General features: G+C 45.8%; 1 protein-coding gene across 8 annotated transcripts in view; it reads left to right on the top strand.

Moving 5' to 3' along the window:
- The first annotated feature begins 17199 nt into the window (after window positions 1-17199).
- The window catches only part of NTRK2 (neurotrophic receptor tyrosine kinase 2), a 312631-nt gene continuing 308986 nt past the window's right edge, over window positions 17200-20844 (top strand). For 4 of the 8 annotated variants that reach the window (XM_077474853.1, XM_077474851.1, XM_077474852.1 and 1 more), the window contains exons 1-2: window positions 17624-17781; window positions 18401-18908. In XM_077474853.1, coding sequence (XP_077330979.1) covers window positions 18703-18908 — 206 coding nt within the window. In that variant the 5' untranslated portion in view covers window positions 17624-17781; window positions 18401-18702. Of the gene's footprint in view, window positions 17343-17623; window positions 17782-17817; window positions 17840-17871; window positions 17962-18123; window positions 18145-18400; window positions 18909-20844 lie in introns of those variants that run through there. The other 4 variants (XM_077474847.1, XM_077474849.1, XM_077474846.1 and 1 more) reach the window with 4 other exon arrangements.

The following is a 20844-nucleotide window of genomic DNA, read 5'->3' as shown; positions in this document are numbered from 1 at the left end:
TTCAGAATTTTATAACCTCGGCATCCAGAATTTAACAGCACCTCCCTTTCCTTACACATTCCAATAGCATCTCCCTTTCCTTACACATTCCTTCTACATCCTTTGTCTCGCATCTCCCTGTATGCCGATATATCTGCGGCTACAGCAGCAATTTGCCCAGGCCACAACAGGCCTCAATGAGCAAAAAATCTCATACTGATTGGGACACCCCATCTTCTAATCAAATACCAGGAACACATTTTCTCATTACAATCTCCAGAGTAGACTATAAAGCTAATGCACCAATGGGGCTTACTTGGTGGTCCTATAGCTTCACCAAAAGAAGATTCAGGACATGTTTTTGATGACTGGACAAGCATTATCAGCACCTAATTTGTGAACTATATGTGTGAGTTCTTTACTTTACTCTAGCCCTTTAAAATGGCTACTTAGTTTGGGTCCATAGGATCGTTGCTTCATATCCTACGTCTTCCAGTGGTGAACTGTTTCTAATAAGTATCTAATACATTGTGTACAGTTTGTGTAAAGTATGTACAGTGTGTACAGTAGAAAACATACATCATGCCCAGAAGGCCACCAAGGAGAGGCAGACGCTCACAGGCCACTAAAAGAGGGCAGTCTCGGTGTCTACAGTCAACAGTGCTGGTTGTGGACGTGGTGCATCCTCTGCAGGTGTCCGTGGGGCACGCTTGTCCTTTTTTTCGGCTGCTGGCCATGTTATTGAGCCAGAGCATGCAGAAGAGTTGGTGGAGTGGACATTTTTTTATTTTTTTGGGTTGGTGGTGGTGGCAGGCGTTGTGATTGATGATGGATCTACACCGGGGGGCACATTTATTTTTAGTTTTTAAATAAAGGTCTTGTCAAAAACTGTCTATTGTCTTTTTATAACTCTACACATTTTTTTTTCTGGGTTAACCATTAGGGGTACTATGTACCCCATATTCATTCACATAGAGGGGGGAGCAATCTGAGGGCCCCCTTGGTAAATGCACTTGTCCCCATCAACATGGGGACAAGGTGCTTTGGGGGGCAGAGCCCCCCTGCCCCAAAGCACCCCCTATGTTGAGGGCATGTGACCTGGTATTGTCCAGGAGGAGGGTGTCCCCTCCCTTTTCTGACCTGTCAGGCTGCATGCTCAGATAAGGGTCTGGTATGGATTTTGGGGGGCACAGCACCATTTTTAAAAACAATTTAGACATGGGGTTCCCCTCAAGTTCCATACAAGACCCAAAGGGCCTGGTATGGTTTGGGGTGACCCCACACCATTTCCTGATTTTTTTTATTGTCTGCAATTTTTTCTTTAGATTCATCTGTTCATGCGGTATTTACTGAGCATTTTCAGTGTGTTTTGGTAAATATCGCACAAACGGTCTAGTGAATTGACAGTTTCAGGATTGCATGAGATATTTAGGCAAAGTGCGTCCTGACACCTAAATATCTCTTGTGAGTTCATCCTGTGAATTATCTACCATCACATCCCTGACAAAGGGGTCCTGCAAGGCTCCGAAATGTTGCACTACTTTTGCTTGTGATGTTACCATGCTTCAAAAAAATTATTGTTTGGACGCGAAGATCCATGGTGTGCTGACAAATATTTACACTACATTCTGTGATTGGAGCTCACTATACCTAAACCTAACAAAATGCGACCTCTCCCTGCCAACTATTGCCAAGTCTCTCTGCTCAACACAGACATAAAAATGTATGCAAAAACAAAAGCCATCCTTCCTCAACTGATTCCCTGCGGGCAGGTTGGATCTGTGAAGGTCGGTCAAACATCTGACAAGACACATGTTGAACCTAATACAATGGGCAGATGGGTTGCTGTCACGTCTACCCCAACGCAGGTGGTCAGTCACTATAGCTGGCTACTGTGTTCTTCACCTATAGCAGCTCTCTTTCCCATAAGGCAAGCAGGCCTACAGGTACTCGGTTGCCCCCACGGTCTTATACACAATACTATGGTGCCTGGTCACCACACCAGGGTAGGCGCGAACTGAGCAAATCAAACAGGTACTTGCGGTCGGCAGACAGGCAGAGTGGTTCCATGACAGTCCAGGTAAAAGTTGGGCTGAGTTCAGGGAATAGTCCAATATCCGGTCCAAGATCATACACAGGTAAATCCAAACTAGCATAGCAAGGCAGACAGCCAGGGGGGCTTGATCAGGAATACACACATATCACTCTCTATCACAAGAATGGGAGTGAGTGTTTGGCTGGCTTATAACAGGTTTGGTTTCCACCGAAAGACTGGCCACATTAATCACCTTGCAGGTGGACAGACAGACAAGGAGAGTGCTATAGCCAAAACCAGGATACTGGATTGAGGAGCAGGAGCACTAGACACTCCTGACAGTTGGATGCCCTCTCTTTGTCTCTGGATGCAAAGAAAGCAATTAGCCAAGCACACTGCTACTATATGCAAGAAGTCTTTATTAAATTTGGCCTTACAGGCTTCACAGGTTCAGTCATTCATGCCCTGTAGTCTTCTACTAACACAAGGATTTACACCTCAGGACTACTCTCCACCCAATTTGGCATTACTAAAGGTCACAGACAAGGGTGCCCCCTATTTTCTATAATTTTAACAAAAACCATTATAAGAAGCAAACAAATAACATCCAAAAATATCAGGATTTCAAATTTGGGGTGTAAAGAACAAAACTGGTCGCTATGCAGACATTGTTATGCTATCCTTAACTAATCCAATCTGTGGATGTTTCAACAATCTTTTAAAGAGTTTGTGGCTATTACTCCTAATAAAGTCAGTGTCTCTAGTCCTCCTCTTGTTGTTCCGTAGAAACAAGTACTAATATTTGGAAATCTGCACACGGCCTAAACTCAAACCTTCTGTGATGGCCACATCTTCTCTACCTGTAACCTCCTTGGAGCCCTTCACTACTGATCTTTCCCTAAATAACTGACTTTATAATGGAAACAGACTTGTGACAGACTTGTGACAAACATATGACCTTCCTAACAGAAAATTTCACAACTACCAATGCCAGAAATACTCTACATTCAATACCCCTGAAAGACTAGCTTATATCTTATGAGGTCCTCTCTTAATATACAGGGCATCTCTAACAATGTCAAGATCTTTCCATTTTGGTAATATATTTTTGTCTCCTTTGACAAGCAGGACTCTTTGCCTTGCTACATTGAAATATGGATCAATGGCAATGAAAATCCTGCACATACTGTCTGATAGCTGTGTAGCACCCCCCAAGGAGCCGCAAGTAACTGGTATCCCCCACCCTGCACAGCCAGGCACGCCGCATTTTCACAGGCACTTCAGAGACAGACAACAGTCTGTGACTTTGTTTTTGTTTTTTGGGTTTATTGAGGTATAATAACTTGGATAGGGATGGGAGATTTATAGGATGTCCACTTGACTTCAGAACACACTTCAGGGACAACTCTTCCTATACACAGGCTCTATACACAACTCCTCCATATATAGCTCCTCGTCTTCACCCCAGCACTTGCTTGCTTACAGAACCCAGCTGGGACACTGAATATGCAACAGTCACTCAGTTAGATGGAGCAATAGCCCATTATAGTGCAGTAACCAGTGAGGCCCCTTTAGTTGTGTAGCAAAAGGTTCAGTGTCCATCTTTAATTACTCCTGTGGCTTTTGATCTCAGCACCACCTCTTCAGATACTGCCAACCCACCTGGCTGAAACTGCCCCTTTTACTAGCCCTCCAGGCAAAATTCTCTGTGCAGTCATCCGGACTGACACACACCAGCCCAGCTGACTCTTGCGAGATCTCCCAGACGTGCTGACCTGCTCACGCTGCCCTCTTTCCTTGCTCCTGTGCATCTAGGAAGGGTTTCTTCCGTATGTTTTAGGGAGAATCTTTCAGCACTGGAGCTCCAGGCCCGAGGCCCCCCCCCCCCCCCAGACAGAGGGGCACCCTCAAGGGTCACGACAGCCTCCTCAACACTCCATCTTCCACTTGACTGCTCCTGCTGGTATGGCTCATATCTATTTTTGAGGTAAGCTCTACCCCCTGTTGACCCAAAGCTAGGGATTGGCCGAGACCTCATAAATATGCATAGCAGCCCCTCCTTAATCCCACCCTTCAGCTCTGAAAGTTTCTACCAACTTCCAGACCAAGCGGAATTCACTGAACCCTAACCCAGATTCATAAACCAAGCCTGGCCCTGTGCCAAGCTAAATTTTCCTAAATGAACAACTACTTCTAGCACACACTAGAGGGTGCTACAGTGGCCTGGAAACAAAAAGACCTCCTGAATAAATGCATGTTTCTCAATACCATCAATGTACAAACACAATTTGAACTTGTCTTTGCCATAAAAAAGACTAAAAAGTGGAGTTCGGGACTTTAAATGAGACAAGTGGGCCACATGTCTCCATCCCTGAATGTATAAAGAAGGGGGGATTTTTGAGACTTTGAATGAGGTGAGTAAACATGGCTTTGAGATGAGTCAATATCAAAAACATGTTTTTATTGGTGAAACAACAAGGAACATGGCAAAATGACACGTAGCAATGAATAAAATTGTCAATCACATATTACAGACCATATATGGAAAAAAAACTAACAGTGCCTTGAAAAAGTATTCACACCCCTTGACATTTTCTAAATTTTGTCATGTTACAACCAAAAACGTAAATGTATTTTATTGGGATTTTATTTGATAGACCAACACAAAGTGGCACATACTTGTGAAGTGGAAGGAAAATTCTAAATGGTTTTCAATTTTTTTTACAAATAAATATGTGAAAAGTGTGGCGTGCATTTGTATTCAGCCCTCCTGAGTTAATACTTTGTATAACCACCTATCGCTTCAATTACAGCTGTCTTTTTGGGGATGTCTCTACCAGCTTTGCACATCTAGAGAGTAAAATGTTGCCCATTCTTCTTTGCAAAATAGCTCAAGTTCTGTCGAAATGGATGGAGCGTGTCTATGAACAGCAATTTTCAAGTCTTGCCACAGATTCTCAATTGGATTTAGGTCTGGACTTTGACTGGGCCATTCTAACACATGAATATGCTTTAATCAAAACCATTCCATTGTAGCTCTGGCTGTATGTTTAGGGTCCTTGTCCTGCTGGAAGGTGAACCTCCGCCCCAGACTTAAGTCTTTTGCAGACTCTAACAAGTTTTCTTCCAATGCTGCATAAAAGTGTAGCGCTTCAAAAACCAGACATGTTTATGCCATCCTTACAAAAACATCTTATATGTATAAACTTTATACCTATATATTCAGTAAAAATTCACAATGTGAAATAGTGCACATAACATATAAGACTTTGCTATAAATCTCATATAGACATTAATTGCTATGTATGCATATAGCTGTGACTATAAAGTGATTCTAAAAAGAAGTTCAAAAAGAAAAAAATCAAAAAAGAAAGTCCCAACAAGAAAATACAAAGTCTCTTGTGTATAATATCTGTGTATGATCCACAAGTGTGCAGGAAATATCTTACACCTCCTTCATAAAAAATCATGCATTCACCACGTGATGTTCCCGTCACCAAGCGAATTGGACGCTTACCAGATTTATTGGATCCACACAAATTTACATTTGGAGGATCACATAAACTCATGCATATATATGCAGATTCCTTCAGCAGTGCATTTTCCAGGGGGATTTCAAATATAGATAATCCTTTCGTGTGCTGGGAAGTACTTTATCTCCAGCCATACAAATCCATAGGAGTAGTTGAGCACATATAAAGGAAAACAGGGACCAAAAATAGTGTAATTCCCTTTTATATAAAAAATTAAATATAAAAGTAATAAACTCACATGTGTACAATAGGTTTAAGCGCTTATCAGTATAAAACACGGCTGCAGTGAAGTCCCGACGCGTTTCGTCATAGAAGACGTCATCTGGGGTTGTTTTCTTCCAAGCTAGCTTTGGCTCCATCCATCTTCCCATCAACTCTGACCAGCTTCCCTGTCCCGGCTGTAGAAAAGCATCCCCACAACATGATGCTGCCATCACCATGTTTCATGGTGTGTTCGGGGTGATGTGCAGTGTTCGTTTTTTGCCACACGTAGCGTTTTGCTTTTAGGCCAAAAAGTTTAATTTTGGTCTCATCTGACCAGAGGACCTTTTGCCACATGTTTGCTGTGCCCCCACATGGCTTCTCACAAATGGACTCCTTATGGCTTGCTTTCAACAATGGCTTTCTTCTTGCCACTCTTCCATAAAGGTCAGGATTTGTGGAGTGCATGATTAACCTCCCTAGCGGTGATCCCGAGTCTGGCTCGGGCTGGGACTTCAGTACCACGAGCGGTAACCCCGAGCCAGACCCACTCTGTGTGTGCGACCCATCCTCCGCTCGATTCACACAGTGCCCAAGTGCTGCCGAGCTCCATTCCCTGCGACGTTATGATGCACGGGAGCGGAGATCGGCACCAAATTCAAAAAAGTTAAAACACACAATACACATACAGTACTGTAATCTTACAGATTACAGTACTTTATAAAAAAAATACACACCCCTTTGTCCCTAGTGGTCTGTGCAGTGCCCTGCATGCACTTTTATATTATAAATACTGCTTTTTTCTGCCTGGAATTTGGAGATTGTCCAAAGCAACCAAAAACTGTCCCTTTATGTCAAAAGTGATTTTAGACCAACTAGAAAACAGCGATAATAAATTATAATCACTTGCAGAATTGAGCGATAGCGATTTGTGGGGAAATTCGTCATCAAACAGTAAATCTAATGACAGCGACAATTCTGCAAATGAGCAAATTTCAGTGTTTTTGGATTTTATTACATTATTGAATAATTTTTAGTATTATTTATTATCATTATTTATTATATTATACATTTTATCATACCTGGGATGTCTGCTAGACTCTGGTTTGAACAGATTTAAGAGAGTTATTCCTAAAGTCTCATACACACGATAGGACTTTGTACAAACTTTCCCTTGGATTTTTGTACAAAGGGCGTCGGCCGAGAACTTGTATTGCATACACACAGCAGGACTTTTTCAGCCAACTTTCACCAAATCATGTGGTTTTTCTGCTCTTTACCGCCACCTTTGGTCAACTTCTGTATTGTTGTCTGATCTTTTGCATTGGTTATGAGCATGCCTGTTTGTACTTTGTACAAAAGTACTATGGTTTTCTGTACACACGATCAGACTTTGCTCCATCTGACTTTTTTTGCCAGAAAGTTTATCCGTTCGCACAGCAAACAAAAGTCAGATGAAAACCAAAAAAGTTTGTCCGATGGAGCGTGCACATGGTTGGATGTTGCTCCAAAACAGCTAATTTGCATGTTTGTTGTCAAAAAGTCTGATCGCGTGTATGGGCCTTAAGAATTACAGGCCTACAATATAAAACATCAAATTTCCATGCAAAATAATTGTACCGCTTTCAGTACCTAAAATCAGAACTAATCATACCGCCAGGGAGGTTAATAGTTGTCCTGTGGACAGATTTCCCCACCTGAGCTGTGTATCTCTGCAGTTCCTCCAGAGTTATCATGGGCCTCTTGGCTGCTTCTCTGATTAATGCTCTCCTTGCCTGGCCTGTCAGTTTAGGTGGACAGCCATGTCTTGGTAGGTTTGCAGTTGTGCCATACTCTTTCCATTTTCGGATGATGGATTGAACAGTGCTCCATGAGATGTTCAAAGCTTGGAATTTTTTTTTATAACCTAACCCTGCTTTAAACCTTTCCACAACTTTATCCCTGACCTGCCTGGTGTGTTCCTTGGCCTTCATGATGCTGTTTGTTCACTAAGATTCTCTAACAGGGGGCGTGACCGGAAGTCGACCCGGATGGCAGCCTAAATCTCCTGCTCTCCCTCCAGCCTCAGCTACACCGCACCTACGGGGAAAATCCAGCCCCATCCGATGGGGAAATCTAGGGCCACACGGTCCTCCAGCTCCAGGGGACCTCCCGCAGCATCGTTGGGCACAGCCACGGACCTCCGGTCCTTCTTCTCCACGACGGAGCTCCCGACCGACGGACCTCCCAAAATGGCGCCGGCGGCCGCAGCCGCGCCGGCGCGGGCTCCTTCTCCGGCCCGCAGGGCCCATCCGAACATCCAGCACGGACCGGGGGATCGAGGAACACCGCGGATGAAATCCCCGGACCCGGAGGCCTCCGGTGCGGTGAGTCGAACCCCGGTCCCGCCCGCCTCCGAGGCCGCCCAACTAGGCCTGCGGCCTACCACGCCGCCCACGCCGCCGCCAGGGCACAAGACTAGGCCCTCCCTGGGACCCTCTCTATCCCCATGCTGCTCGGCACCGCAGTCCCCCCACCGCACGCCTGCGGCTCTGGACGCCGGCGGGGAGTTCCTGTGCGGGACTGGATAGATCAGGGAGGGGGGTGGACTAGGCCTGGGGCCCTCTGGCAGTAGGTCCCCCCCACCTCCGGACACTCAGTGCTCTTTGGCCTTGCCCAGGCTGCTCCGGACGCCCCCAGACTCCAGTGCTGGGTCCGAGGGGTCCCCCCTTTCTTTTGCGGCTGAGGACTTCCCTGCCCTCCCCCCCTGAGGAGCCCCTGTCCTGGGCGTACCGGGGGCCCGGGGGAATGGACGGACCTCTGCTGAACCCTGACTCGGGGTCGCCCCCACCTAAGTCTCAGAGGCTGGGCACCTCGGAGCACCCCTCCCCCCCACGCGGCCGCGGGGGACGACCAGGGGTGTCGGCATACCCGGGGGGACCCGTAGCCCTTCCACCCCAGGATACCAGGGGACGACACCAGCCACCTCCCTTGGCCCGTGCTTCAGAGTGGCCGGGGGTCTGGGATTCTCCCCCTGAGCATGCCCCCTCCTCTCGCACTGCTGGACCCGTGGACCCTAGGCCACTGTCGCCACGTCATCGCATAGACCGGGACGACCCGGGGGACATGACCACAACACCACCGCACCCTCAGTGGCAATTATACTTACAAGCGATCCCTACCAAAGAGGATTTTAAACAATTGATTGAAGATGTCAAATCCACGTGTCGGGCGGAAATACAAATGCTCCACTCGGGCCTTAAGCACCTTGCGGACAGGGTGGAGATGGCTGAAGAGGAGATACAGGAAACCAAAATTGCGGTCCACAAAACACAAACGCAAGGGGCTGAACACCATCTGCTCCTGAGAGATATGCAGCGCCATGTGGAGGACTTGGACAACAGGGGGCGCCGGCACAACATCAGAGTGCGTGGGGTTCCGGAGTCGGAGGGCCCGGAGGACGCTCAGATTATTTTGCAGGAAATATTCAACACTCTCCTCGGAGAACCCCCCACTAAATTTATTGAGATGGATAGAGCTCATAGGGCCCTACGCCCCAAAAATGCTACTTCTGGCCCCAGGGACTTTATTTGCAGAGTCAACTCGTTTCACCTTAAGGAGGATATCCTGCGACAAGCCCGTTTAGCCCGTGAGGTGTCTTTCCGGAACCACCCAGTGCAACTTTTTCCGGACCTCTCCTGGATTACGCTGCAAAAACGTAGACTTCTCCAACCCTTGCTCCGTACCCTGCAAGACGCCCAGATCCCTTACCGCTGGGGTTTCCCATTTAGCCTCACTGCCAAACATCAGGGTAAATCGGCCTCTCTGCGGTACCCTGAAGATCTGCCGACTTTCTGTGAAGATCTGGGCATCCGCCCCCCCCGGCTTCCCGATTGGGACCTCATCGCTACTCAACCCACCCCTCCGACGCTGTGGCAAAAGGTTCCCTCACGCCAACGACCCAGAAACCGGGAAACGCAAAACAAACCTAAGAGACAAGGCCCTGGCTGAAGATCCCGGCCCTTCCTCCCCCCTTTTTTCTTTTCCAAGTGACTCTTATCTTTTCTCATCACTGCCTGGTTGGCCCTCCGCGACCTGTTGCTGGTGGAGATGAAGTTTTGCAGCGTCCCTGACCGCTTAGCGGCATAGTGCTCGGACGTTGTATTGCCCTGGTTCCAGTTGCACTCATTACCCTTTCCCCTTTGGTGCCTTTTCAATAACTTACTGCACTTAGGCTGCTGGTTGGGAGATTCGGGAGAGTGGGTTCCCCCTTGCTCTCACGACCCTCCCCCTAACCCCTTTTTTTTTGGGGTTGTTTTTCCTTTTTCTTTACTTTATTCATCTTATTTATATTTTAGTGATTTTGCTCCTGTTCAAGTTTTTACACATATTACGCTCCTCTATTCCTCCTTAGGACCTGAATGAGGAGACCTGGACTCCTATGCGGCCGCCAGCCCCAGGCCTCGTGCGCTGGGTCTGGTGGCCCCCTGGGAATCCGTGTAGTCCCGGATGACTTTTTTACCCGGGGCCGAATATTGCCCTATGTTTGGTCCGGTTATGGACCCATGTTCTCATCGCGATGCCTTTCTTGTTGTACTAACGTTTTTCTCCCTTCTCTCACTTTCTATCTCCCCCTCTCTTCTCTCCTATGTCTTCCTTCCGCTGCCTGCAGGGATCGGACACGTAGTGGCGGGGCCCTACGACCGGACAGCGTCTGCTCCTGGCTCCTGACGGTCCCTCTTGGACGTTGTTACCGGGTAAGATTTATTAGACATAGACCGCTCTCCTACCCCCCCCCCCACCCCCCCGGACTTGACTGATGGCTAAGATTCTATCTATGAATGTTCACGGCCTAAATTCAAACAGGAAACGGCATCTGGCACTAAGGGAGTTTAAACAGTCGGGAGCGGATATTATCCTGGTTCAGGAAACGCACTTGGACAGGGGGGGATCTTTTGCCTTCGCCTCCAGGAGCTTTCCGCTTGCGTATCTATCCTCGGGGTCCCATAAGAGGGCGGGGGTGGCTGTCCTGATCCGACAAGGAGCACCCTTTACCTATGTTGATCATTACAGCGATCCCCGGGGGGGCTTCCTGATACTTAAGGGTACGTGGCAATCACGGCCGATCACCCTGTGTACGCTATACGCCCCTAAGGTCCATCAGCATAGCTTCCTCTCCAGGGTTTTTGCACGTCTATTTAAGGAAGACCACGGTTATTTGGTGGTGGGAGGAGACTTTAATCTGGCTCACTCGGCCACGGCTGATCGTCAGACGGCGCCCACTCGTGCGCCCTCGCCTAGAGCCCTCCGGGATTCGAGGCTTTTTCGGCAACTCACTCGCCGCTATGCACTGTTTGACGCTTGGCGAGCTCTCCGGCCCGGGGATCGGCAGTACACATACTACTCAGCCCCTCACCATATGCACTCTCGGATTGACTATTTTTTCACTAATAATGCTACGTTGAGAGCAACGCGTGGCGCGTCTATCCTGCCGATCTCCTGGTCGGACCATGCCCCGATCTTACTCACCCTGGATTTAGGCCCCCCGATAACTCGGCCATATAATTGGAAGCTGAACACTTTCCTTCTTCAGCACCTTCCCTCCCAATCGGAATTAGCCTTGACCCTGCGTCACTATTTTGTTGAGAATTTGACCCCAGACGTCCCCCTCCCCACTGTGTGGGAAGCCCACAAGGCGGTGATGCGTGGTAGATGCATTGCGCTTTCCTCGGCCTTGAAGCGGGATGTCGCGGCCACCAAGCTTAACACCGAGAAGGAACTTAGACAGTTAGAGCAGAAACTGCAGGCCTCACCGACGGTACCACTCCTTAGGAAAATTGTTAGTTTGCGAATGGCGCTGGCGGACCTGGCGCTTCGCCGTGTTGAGAAAGCCCTTCTGAGGATCAAACAGACATACTATGATAGGGGCAATAAAGCACACTCCCTCCTAGCGCGGAAGCTCAAAGACAAAACCCTTCTCTCTGCTCCACACCAGATAAAAACTAGATCTAATGCGGTTGTTTCCCACCCCAAAGACATAGTTGATACGTTTGCTGGCTTTTATGCGGAGCTCTATAATAGTCCTGACATCCCTAGCAACCCTGTGTCGCTGGAGGTTTCACAGCGTATACAGCAGTACTTGTCCGACAGCGCCATTCCCAAAATTAGAGATTCGGACTTGCTCATTTTGAACATGCCCGTCACGGAAGACGAAGTGGAAAGGACCATTAAATCCCTCCCCGCACATAAGTCCCCGGGCCCAGACGGGCTGCCCTACGAATATTACAAAGCATTTTCCCCCCTCTTAACTCCGCATATGAGCAGCCTCTTTAATGCTTTTCTACAGAAAACACCCGTCCCCTCAGACATGCAACGTTCCTTCCTTACCTTAATCCCCAAGCCAGATAAGGACCCCATCCATTGCGCGAATTATAGACCCATTGCGCTGTTGAACGCGGACCTAAAAATTTTTACTAAATTGCTATCTCTGCGCCTTAACAAGGTCCTACCCTCCTTGATCCATAAGGACCAAGTGGGCTTTGTCCCCCTCCGACAAGCAGGGGATAACACCCGGAAGGTGATAGACCTGGTCGAGGTGGCGAACGGGGAGGGAGTGCCGTCCCTGCTCCTGAGCTTGGATGCAGAAAAAGCATTTGATAGACTGGGCTGGCCCTTCCTGTTCGCCACCCTGACCCACATAGGGATGGAGGGACCTTTTTTGCGGGCCATACAACATCTTTACTCCAACCCGTCTTCTCAAGTGAAGACCCCCTTTGCCACCTCTTCGCCCTTTTCCATCTCCAACGGTACGCGTCAGGGATGCCCGCTGTCACCCCTACTATTTGCCCTCTGTATTGAACCACTGGCGACGTCTATCAGGCGGAACCAGGCTATAAGAGGGGTTCCGGTGCGAGGCCAGGAGTTTAAGATCTCGCTATTTGCGGACGACGTAATTCTTACTCTTACCCAACCCAGGATATCCCTGCCCAACCTGCATATGGAGTTGGATCGTTACAGTGCGCTATCGGGTTACAAACTTAATGCGTCGAAATCCGAAGCCCTCCCGATTAACATTCCACCGTTGGAGGTGGAACACCTACGATCCAACTTTCCCTACCACTGGGGGTCCACCTCCCTTCGATACCTGGGGGTAAACATCACCCCAACCTATACCTCCCTTTATCAGGCAAACTACCCATCCCTCTATGGAGATATTAGGCGTCTGTTGCTACAGTGGCGGAAACACCAAATCTCTCTGCTTGGTAGAATAGCCTCTGTGAAGATGGCTATCCTCCCGAAACTCCTTTATCTTTTTCAGACCCTCCCCATTCCAGTCCCCTCCTCTCACCTGAAAAAATTGCAAAGGGACCTACTTCGATTTGTATGGAACTATAAAAGGCACAGGATACCTCGCTCGGTTATGACCGCCTCCAAATCGGATGGGGGGTTAGCGTTCCCGGACCTAGTCAGGTACTATCAGGCTGCCCAACTCCGCGCGGTCGCTTCTTGGACTACCCAGAGGCCTCACAATCGCTGGTCGGAAATTGAATCCCGGTGGTTGGCCCCTATACACCCTAATAGTATGCTCTGGAGTGCGGCGGCAGTGATTCCTCAGTCCCAATTGTTGGGCCCCATGTCCCACCTGCAGAACCTATGGCGTAGGTCTTCCAAGGCATTTGCCCTGACCTCGGCTAAATCGCTCCTGACCTCTTTTATATCCAACCCTCGAGTGCCAGATAGCCTATCTCGCCAGATGCAACACCCCTGGTCCTCCCGGAACCTTTTCCATCTGAGATCTCTGGTGGATCCCAGATCTAGGAGACTACTGACTTACACTGAACTCCAATCCCGGTTTGACCTCCCCCGGCAGAGCTTCTATAGTTACTTACAAATCCGTCACTTTGCCCAGACCATCTCATCAGACCTCCGTTTCTCCCCGCCTACCATGTTTGAAATAGTTGTCTCAGCAGGTACGGCACAGAGGGGGATGATCTCGGATATTTATAAAATAATTAACGCCTTTCCTATGGGTCTTAACGGCAAACATGCATATATGCTTAAATGGGAGGAGGCTCTGGGTGAAGTGTTCACGGAGGAGCAATGGCAGGTGATTTGGTCACAGGCATCCAAGAGCTCCATGTGTACGCTCTACCGGGAGAATGCATACAAGATATTGTTCTTCTGGTACATGACCCCGGATGTCCTGCACGCTATTTATCCTTCTACAACAGACCGGTGCTGGCGCTGTGTGGGGCATAAGGGCACCCTCTTGCATATATACTGGCAATGCCCTCGTATAGTCCCTTTCTGGACGGAAGTCCGTACGCTCCTGGCCAGTGTCCTGGACCAACCCCTGGACTTGAACCCAAAGCACTTTTTACTGGGAGTCCCTTTCCCCAAATTGTCCAAATCCCTACAGAAATTATCCCGCCATATCTTGACCGCAGCGAGGTGTCTTGTTGCACTCCACTGGAAAAAAACGCACCCCCCTACCCCGGACGCATTATACGCCCGCATTGGAGATGTGGAGCTTATGGAGAGGATGACCGCCAGGATACAGGACCGGCTGGAAGCGCATGACGTAGTCTGGAATCCCTGGAATCTTAAGGACGTTCGACCCTGACAGGCAAGCGGAAGTTTTCGGATGACTACCCACCCCTACCCCCTCCTTTTCCTCTCTACCTTTCTTTCTATCCTTTGGTATCCCTTTCTTCTCTCTTTTTTTTTCTCTTTTTCCCTTCCTCCTTTCTCTTATACCTATCACTCTTCCAAACCCCCCCCCGAGGGGGGGTGTTTGATTGGGTTAAAGTGTATTATAAGTGTCTTACACTATTAGTCGACACATGTATCCTCGGATTGCCACTCCTGACTGGCGGTTGAGTCTTGAGGATTGGTTTATTATTGGTTGGACTTTATCCCTGTCTTACATGTGTTGCAGAACATGCTGTCTGTGAATAGCTCTACCTGGCCTGGCTTGTACCTGCTCCAGGTGGCTATACTATGTAGGCCAATATGCTTTTATGGTATGTTCTCCCCTGTAATTTTTCTGTTCTCTTTCTTTCGCTCCCCCAATGCTGTACCGAAGTGTTTGACGTGTAATGTTTCCCTTTAAACTAATAAAAAAGTTATTTGACAAAAAAGATTCTCTAACAAACCTCTGAGGGCTTCACAGAACATCTGTATTTATACTGAGATTAAATAACACACAGGTGAACTCTATTTACTTATTAGGTGACTTCTGAAGACAATTGGTTCTACTAGATGTTAATTAGGGGTTTCAGAGTAAGCCTAGGTTCCCATTGGTCTGATATGGCATGCCATTTCGACATGTTAAATCGCATGCCAAATCAGTGGCTATTGCCGGCACTGGCACTGCTGACTTGCCAAAAGTAGTTCCTGTACTACTTTTGGCGACTTCGGGGGGGTCAATTTGTATAGACATCTGTGCAGGAACCTGCACAGATGTCTGTCAAATCGCCTCCCAAAGCCAGACTGCATTGCCTGGGTTGAAATTGAGTGAGTTCAGCTGAACTCGCACCATTTCTAACCCACAGCAATGTGAACCTAGGCTAAAGGGGGGCTGAATACAAGTGCATGCCACAGTTTTCAGATACTTAATTGTAAACAAATGTGGAAAACCATTTATCATTTTTCTTCCACTTCACAATTATGTGCCACTTTGTGTTGGTCTATCACAGGGGTCTTCAAACTCTGGCCCTCCAGTTGTACAGGAACTACAATTCCCATCATGCCTAGTCATGTCTGTGAGAGTCAGAGTTTTACAATGCCTCATGGGACGTGTAGTACCTCAACAGCTCAAGGGCTGTAGTTTGAAGATCCCTGGTCTATCACATAAAATCCCAAATAAAATACAGTTATGTTTTTGGTTGTATTATGACAAAATGTGGACAATTTCAAGGGGTGTGAATACTTTTTCAAGGGATTGTAATTTTGTAACTTTTGGAAATGCCAGTAAAAACTTTGCTGTGCCAGAAAGTTTTGGGTGTCATGTTAGTAAATTTCAATTTGGTAGGTTGTGGTGATATGTATGCATAGGGGGTTATTAACTAAAGGCAAATCCACTTTGCACTACAAGTGCAAACTACAAGTGCAAAGTGCACTTGAAATTGCACTGAAAGTGCACTTGGAAGTGCAGTCACTGTAGATCCGAGGGGGACATGCAAGGAAAATAAAAAACAGCATTTTAGCTTGCACGTGATTGGATAATAAAATCAGCAGAGCTTCCCCTCATTTCAGATCTACCTCTCAGATCTACAGCGACTGCACTTCCAAGTGCACTTTCAGTGTAATTTCAAGTGTACTTGTAGTGCAAAGTGGATTTGCCTTTTGTAAATATATCCTATAATGCTTATAAACCTGTTTGTAAGCATTATGTGTACATATCACTGCAACCTACCAGATTGAAATTTACTGACATGACACCCAAAACTTACTGGCACAGCAAAGTTTTTACTGCCATTTCCAAATTGGCATTTATTTTTTTTTTATTTTTTTTTAAGTTCTACATCTGTTTATTAACCCATTGTGACATTTAGAGTTAGCATGCTTGCCCAAAGTGCCATTACAAAGCGTCTGTTCCTCCATGATAAAAAAAAGGGGGGTTGAGTAATGCCCCGTACACACGATCAGAAAATCGTATGGAAAATACCACTTTCAAAATGATCGTACGATAATCGGGAGCTTTCGAGAGCCGATCAGGACAGTTCATCCGATATTATTCTATCAGACGTGTACGGAAATTTTTTCTGTTCGTTGCCAGATCATGCGATTTTCGTTTAATCAGGACAGCTATCGTTCAAAAATGCAATAAAAATGCATTACAGCACATGACATCACTTCCAATTTTATTTTATTTTTTTCTGTCGTGCGGGAATTTTCGTGACTTTAAGCCCCATACACACTATCAGATTTTCTGCTGTTTTTTTCCTTCAGATTTACCAAAACCATATAATATGAGGTCAAACCTTAGGAGTTTCAATTTGTATGCAATCAGGCAGGCCCTTGCACTTCATAGTTTTGATAAATCTGAAGACAAAAATCTACAAAAAATCTGATAGTGTGTATGGAGTAAACCCATCAGATTCCATCTGAGATTAGCATGCAATACAAAAAAAACGGACGGTTATTCGTCCGATAATCTCATTGTGTATATGGGGCATAAGGCTGCAAGCAGTAGCACAACGGTGTCGCTTTTCTTTTCAGCTGCAGCACACCTTTCCGCCACACGGTGTCAGCAGAGCTCTCTGCTCCGTTGTCACCCTCCTCTGCTGTCAATGCGGTAGATTTCTCTGCTTCTTTTAAATTACTGCGGATAAAAAAAAAAAAAAAAAAAAAGAAAAAAACCTTCCAAAAACCACAAATGAAAAGCCATCTTCCCAGACACACATTTCTAACGCCGTGCTAAGCAGGATCTAGTGATCACGTGTAGTAGGTATATCCCTGTATATACGCCCTGTACTGCCATCCAGCACACATGTCGGAGCCCTTTAATCGCTGGCATGTCCTGACAGGTGATCGGGATGATCGCACCATACATACACACACATTGGATCACATGGGCATGATCTATAGAGATCCATTGTGCCCTGACTCAGGTGGGTACCCAGGATGGGCAGATAAGTGCCAGTCCGTATTCCGATCACGTCCTCCTGTGTATTTGGATCATGCAGCACCTGATCATGGGCATTGGATGGGTGCCATGTCTGTCCAATTCCAGGTATCTTATGAGGGCAATGAGTGTGTGCAGGGCAGCATGCATAATGATGAAGGCGACCCCCCCCCCAGCCCCCCCCCCCCCCCCTGATCACCCCCCACCCCTTGTTGCTCCCTTTGGGCTCCAGGAGACTCAGATTCTGCCCCTGTCCTGCGTCAGTGCTAACGTCACTTCTTCTTCCCCAGCTATTGGCATGGGGGTGGGAGGGAGAAGCTCCACTTATTATTAGCACTGGAGACAGGAGTGTGTGAAAAGGCGATATAGCACAGGATGCATCCCTCCATGGCCATCCATCTGTAGGGATCAGCCTTCCTCCCCAGGTAGGAGCACCCTGCTCATCCTCCTCATCCATCTGTAGGCATCAGCCTTCCTCCCCAGGTAGGAGCACCCAGCTCATCCTCCTCATCCTGATCCATCTGTAGGGATCAGCCTTCCTCCCCAGGTAGGAGCACCCTGCTCATCCTCCTCATCCATCTGTAGGGATCAGCCTTCCTCCCCAGGTAGGAGCACCCAGCTCATCCTCAATATCCATCTGTAGGGATCAGCCCTCCTCCCCAGGTAGGAGCACAATGCTCATCCTCCTCATCCATCTGTAGGGATCAGCCCTCCTCCCCAGGTAGGAGCACCCTGCTCATCCTCCTCCTCCTCCTCATCCATCTGTAGGGATAAGCCTTCCTCCCCAGGTAGGAGCACCCAGCTCATCCTCCTCCTCCTCCTCCATTGCTCAGCTGTCACCTGTCATTGATCCCTGTGTGCCCATTCATGGCTCACCCTCCACACTGGCACTGATGCCTTGAGGTGTTGGGAAGCAGGGTGAGGGCACTGACAGGAAGGTGAATGATGCAGCATGGGCAGTGATGAGTCAGGGCTACCTGGATGTCTATGACATGTTGTGTCCCCTCTTTATCTGGGGCTCTGTCTTTTTCTTTTCTCTTACAGAGAGATCTGAGCAGCGTTAGCAACAGCAGCATCATCTGAGTGCCTTCTCTTCTCCCTGGACACCATCAGCATCAGCACCACTGCCTACAGGGGATCCCACTGCCTATAGGTGACCCCCCAGAACCATGGTCTGCATTACATAAAGCCATCACCCAGCAGGATTATGACTCCACATTAACAAGGCACCAACTGCTGCCCATCGCTGGGACCCATCGCACTCTACTTACTGGGGGGGGAGGGAGGATTGCAACCGACATCGCCGAACAACAAGGGGGGGCTCTCCCTGGACTATCACAGCCGGTATGGGCCTTTGGAATAGGTTAGCTGGTCCCGATATAGCCCGGGTGTGGGCCGCTTGTTGGATCGTACTGCTCTTCTCCTGGAGGGGACTGGCCTGTCCGGACTCGTGTACTTGTAACTCTACGAGGATCGCTTGTGACAAGGCAGCGGCCATCGGAGCTTTCCCAGTGCTGAAGAACCTCTCCCAGGCTCAGAACATCACTGACATGTACGTACACAGCCTCTGTATACAGCTATATACACTACCATCCACCACCTTATATATATCGTATTATTTATCATTAGTCATTTACACATAAATCTATATCCCATAGGGGGATCTGATTCTTACAATATATATCAATATATGCATATACATTATAAAGAAGATATATATATAATTATTTTTATTATTAATAATTTTACACACACACACACACACACACACACACACATATATATATATATATATATATATATATATATATATATATATATATATATTTATATTTATTTATTTATTATTATTAGTATTATATATATATATATATATATATATATATATATATATATATATATAACATTATTTTTATTGTTATTAGTAGTAATTTTACACACACACACACACACACACACATATATATATATATATATATATATATATATATATATATATATATATATATATAGTTAGTATCATATATATAACTTTTTATTATTAGTAGTAATTATATAATCCTATATCCCATAGGAGGATCGGATTCTAGCAATATATGAAAATATATATATATTAGTAGTAGCAGTATTTTATATATATATATATATATATATATATATATATATATATATATATATATATATATATACACAATTATTAGTATTAGTATTATATACATAACATTATTCTTATTATTAGTAATCTTACACAAATTTTTATATCCCATAGGAGGATTGGATTCTAGTAATATATATATATATATATATATATATATATATATATATATATATATATATATATATATATATATACATATATATATATATATATATTGTTAGTATCATATATATATTGTTAGTATCATATATATATATATATATATATATATATATATATATATATATATATATATATATATATATATATATGTATATATATATGATACTAACATTATTTTTAGTAATTTTACACACACATATATATACATATACATAGTTTTTATTAGCAGTAGTAGTTTTACACACATATACAATCCCATAAGGGGATTTGCTTCTATCTACCAATATATACATATGTATAATTTAACATCATTATTATTTAGATAGGTAGATAGATATTAATAGATATAGCATAATAATGATAATTATGTATTGTTATGCACTTACCAAGAACAAACAACCCTTTTAGCCCCTACTCAATTAGATCAGGCCTCCCACTACTACTACTACTACTTGCTGGTATGTTTTGCTGATCAGATCTAAGCCCAGTCTGACTGTGTGTGGCCAGAACAATGTTTTGCAGACTAAGGCTGGCCATACATTATACAATGCTCTTTTTCAATTTTCCCTACCCAATCAGATCAGGCCTCCACTACTACTACTTGCTGGTATGTTTTGCTGATCAGATCTAAGCCCAATCTGACTGTGTGTGACCAGAGCAACATTTTGCAGACTAAGGCTTGCCATACATTATACAATTTTCTTTTTCAATTTTTCTTTAGTTTTACCAAAACTATATAATATGAGGTCATACCTAAACATTTTCTATGTGTATGCAACCAGGCAGGGCCTTGCATTACATAGTTGAAGGTAAATCTAAAGTACGTTGAATAAGAAAATTGCATAATGTATGGCCAGCCTTAGGTGACCTATATCAATCATTCAGTCAATCAATTGATCAATCAATCAGTAAGAACATTGATAGATGATTAGTTACTGTCCTTTCTACCCTGTACTTTTCCTTATGAAATAACCTGTCTGTGTTATTTTTACTGCATGTTGAAGGGCTCCTTATTACAAAGCAACATGCTATGTATGGACAAGAGGTTCTTGGATAGGTGTTTGTATTGAACAATGACACTATAGAATAGGATTGCCTGTAGGAGAGATGAGCAGGTTGTAGGTGATCAGGAGGCACACACACACATATGGTGGGGAGGGGGTGATGC

This window comes from Lithobates pipiens, unplaced genomic scaffold, assembly GCF_037356315.1.
Source record: "Lithobates pipiens isolate NorthernLeopardFrog02 unplaced genomic scaffold, aLitPip1_a1.2 Scaffold_13, whole genome shotgun sequence".
Taxonomy (NCBI): Eukaryota; Metazoa; Chordata; class Amphibia; order Anura; family Ranidae; genus Lithobates; species Lithobates pipiens.
This window is presented reverse-complemented; position numbering and strand designations above follow the sequence as displayed.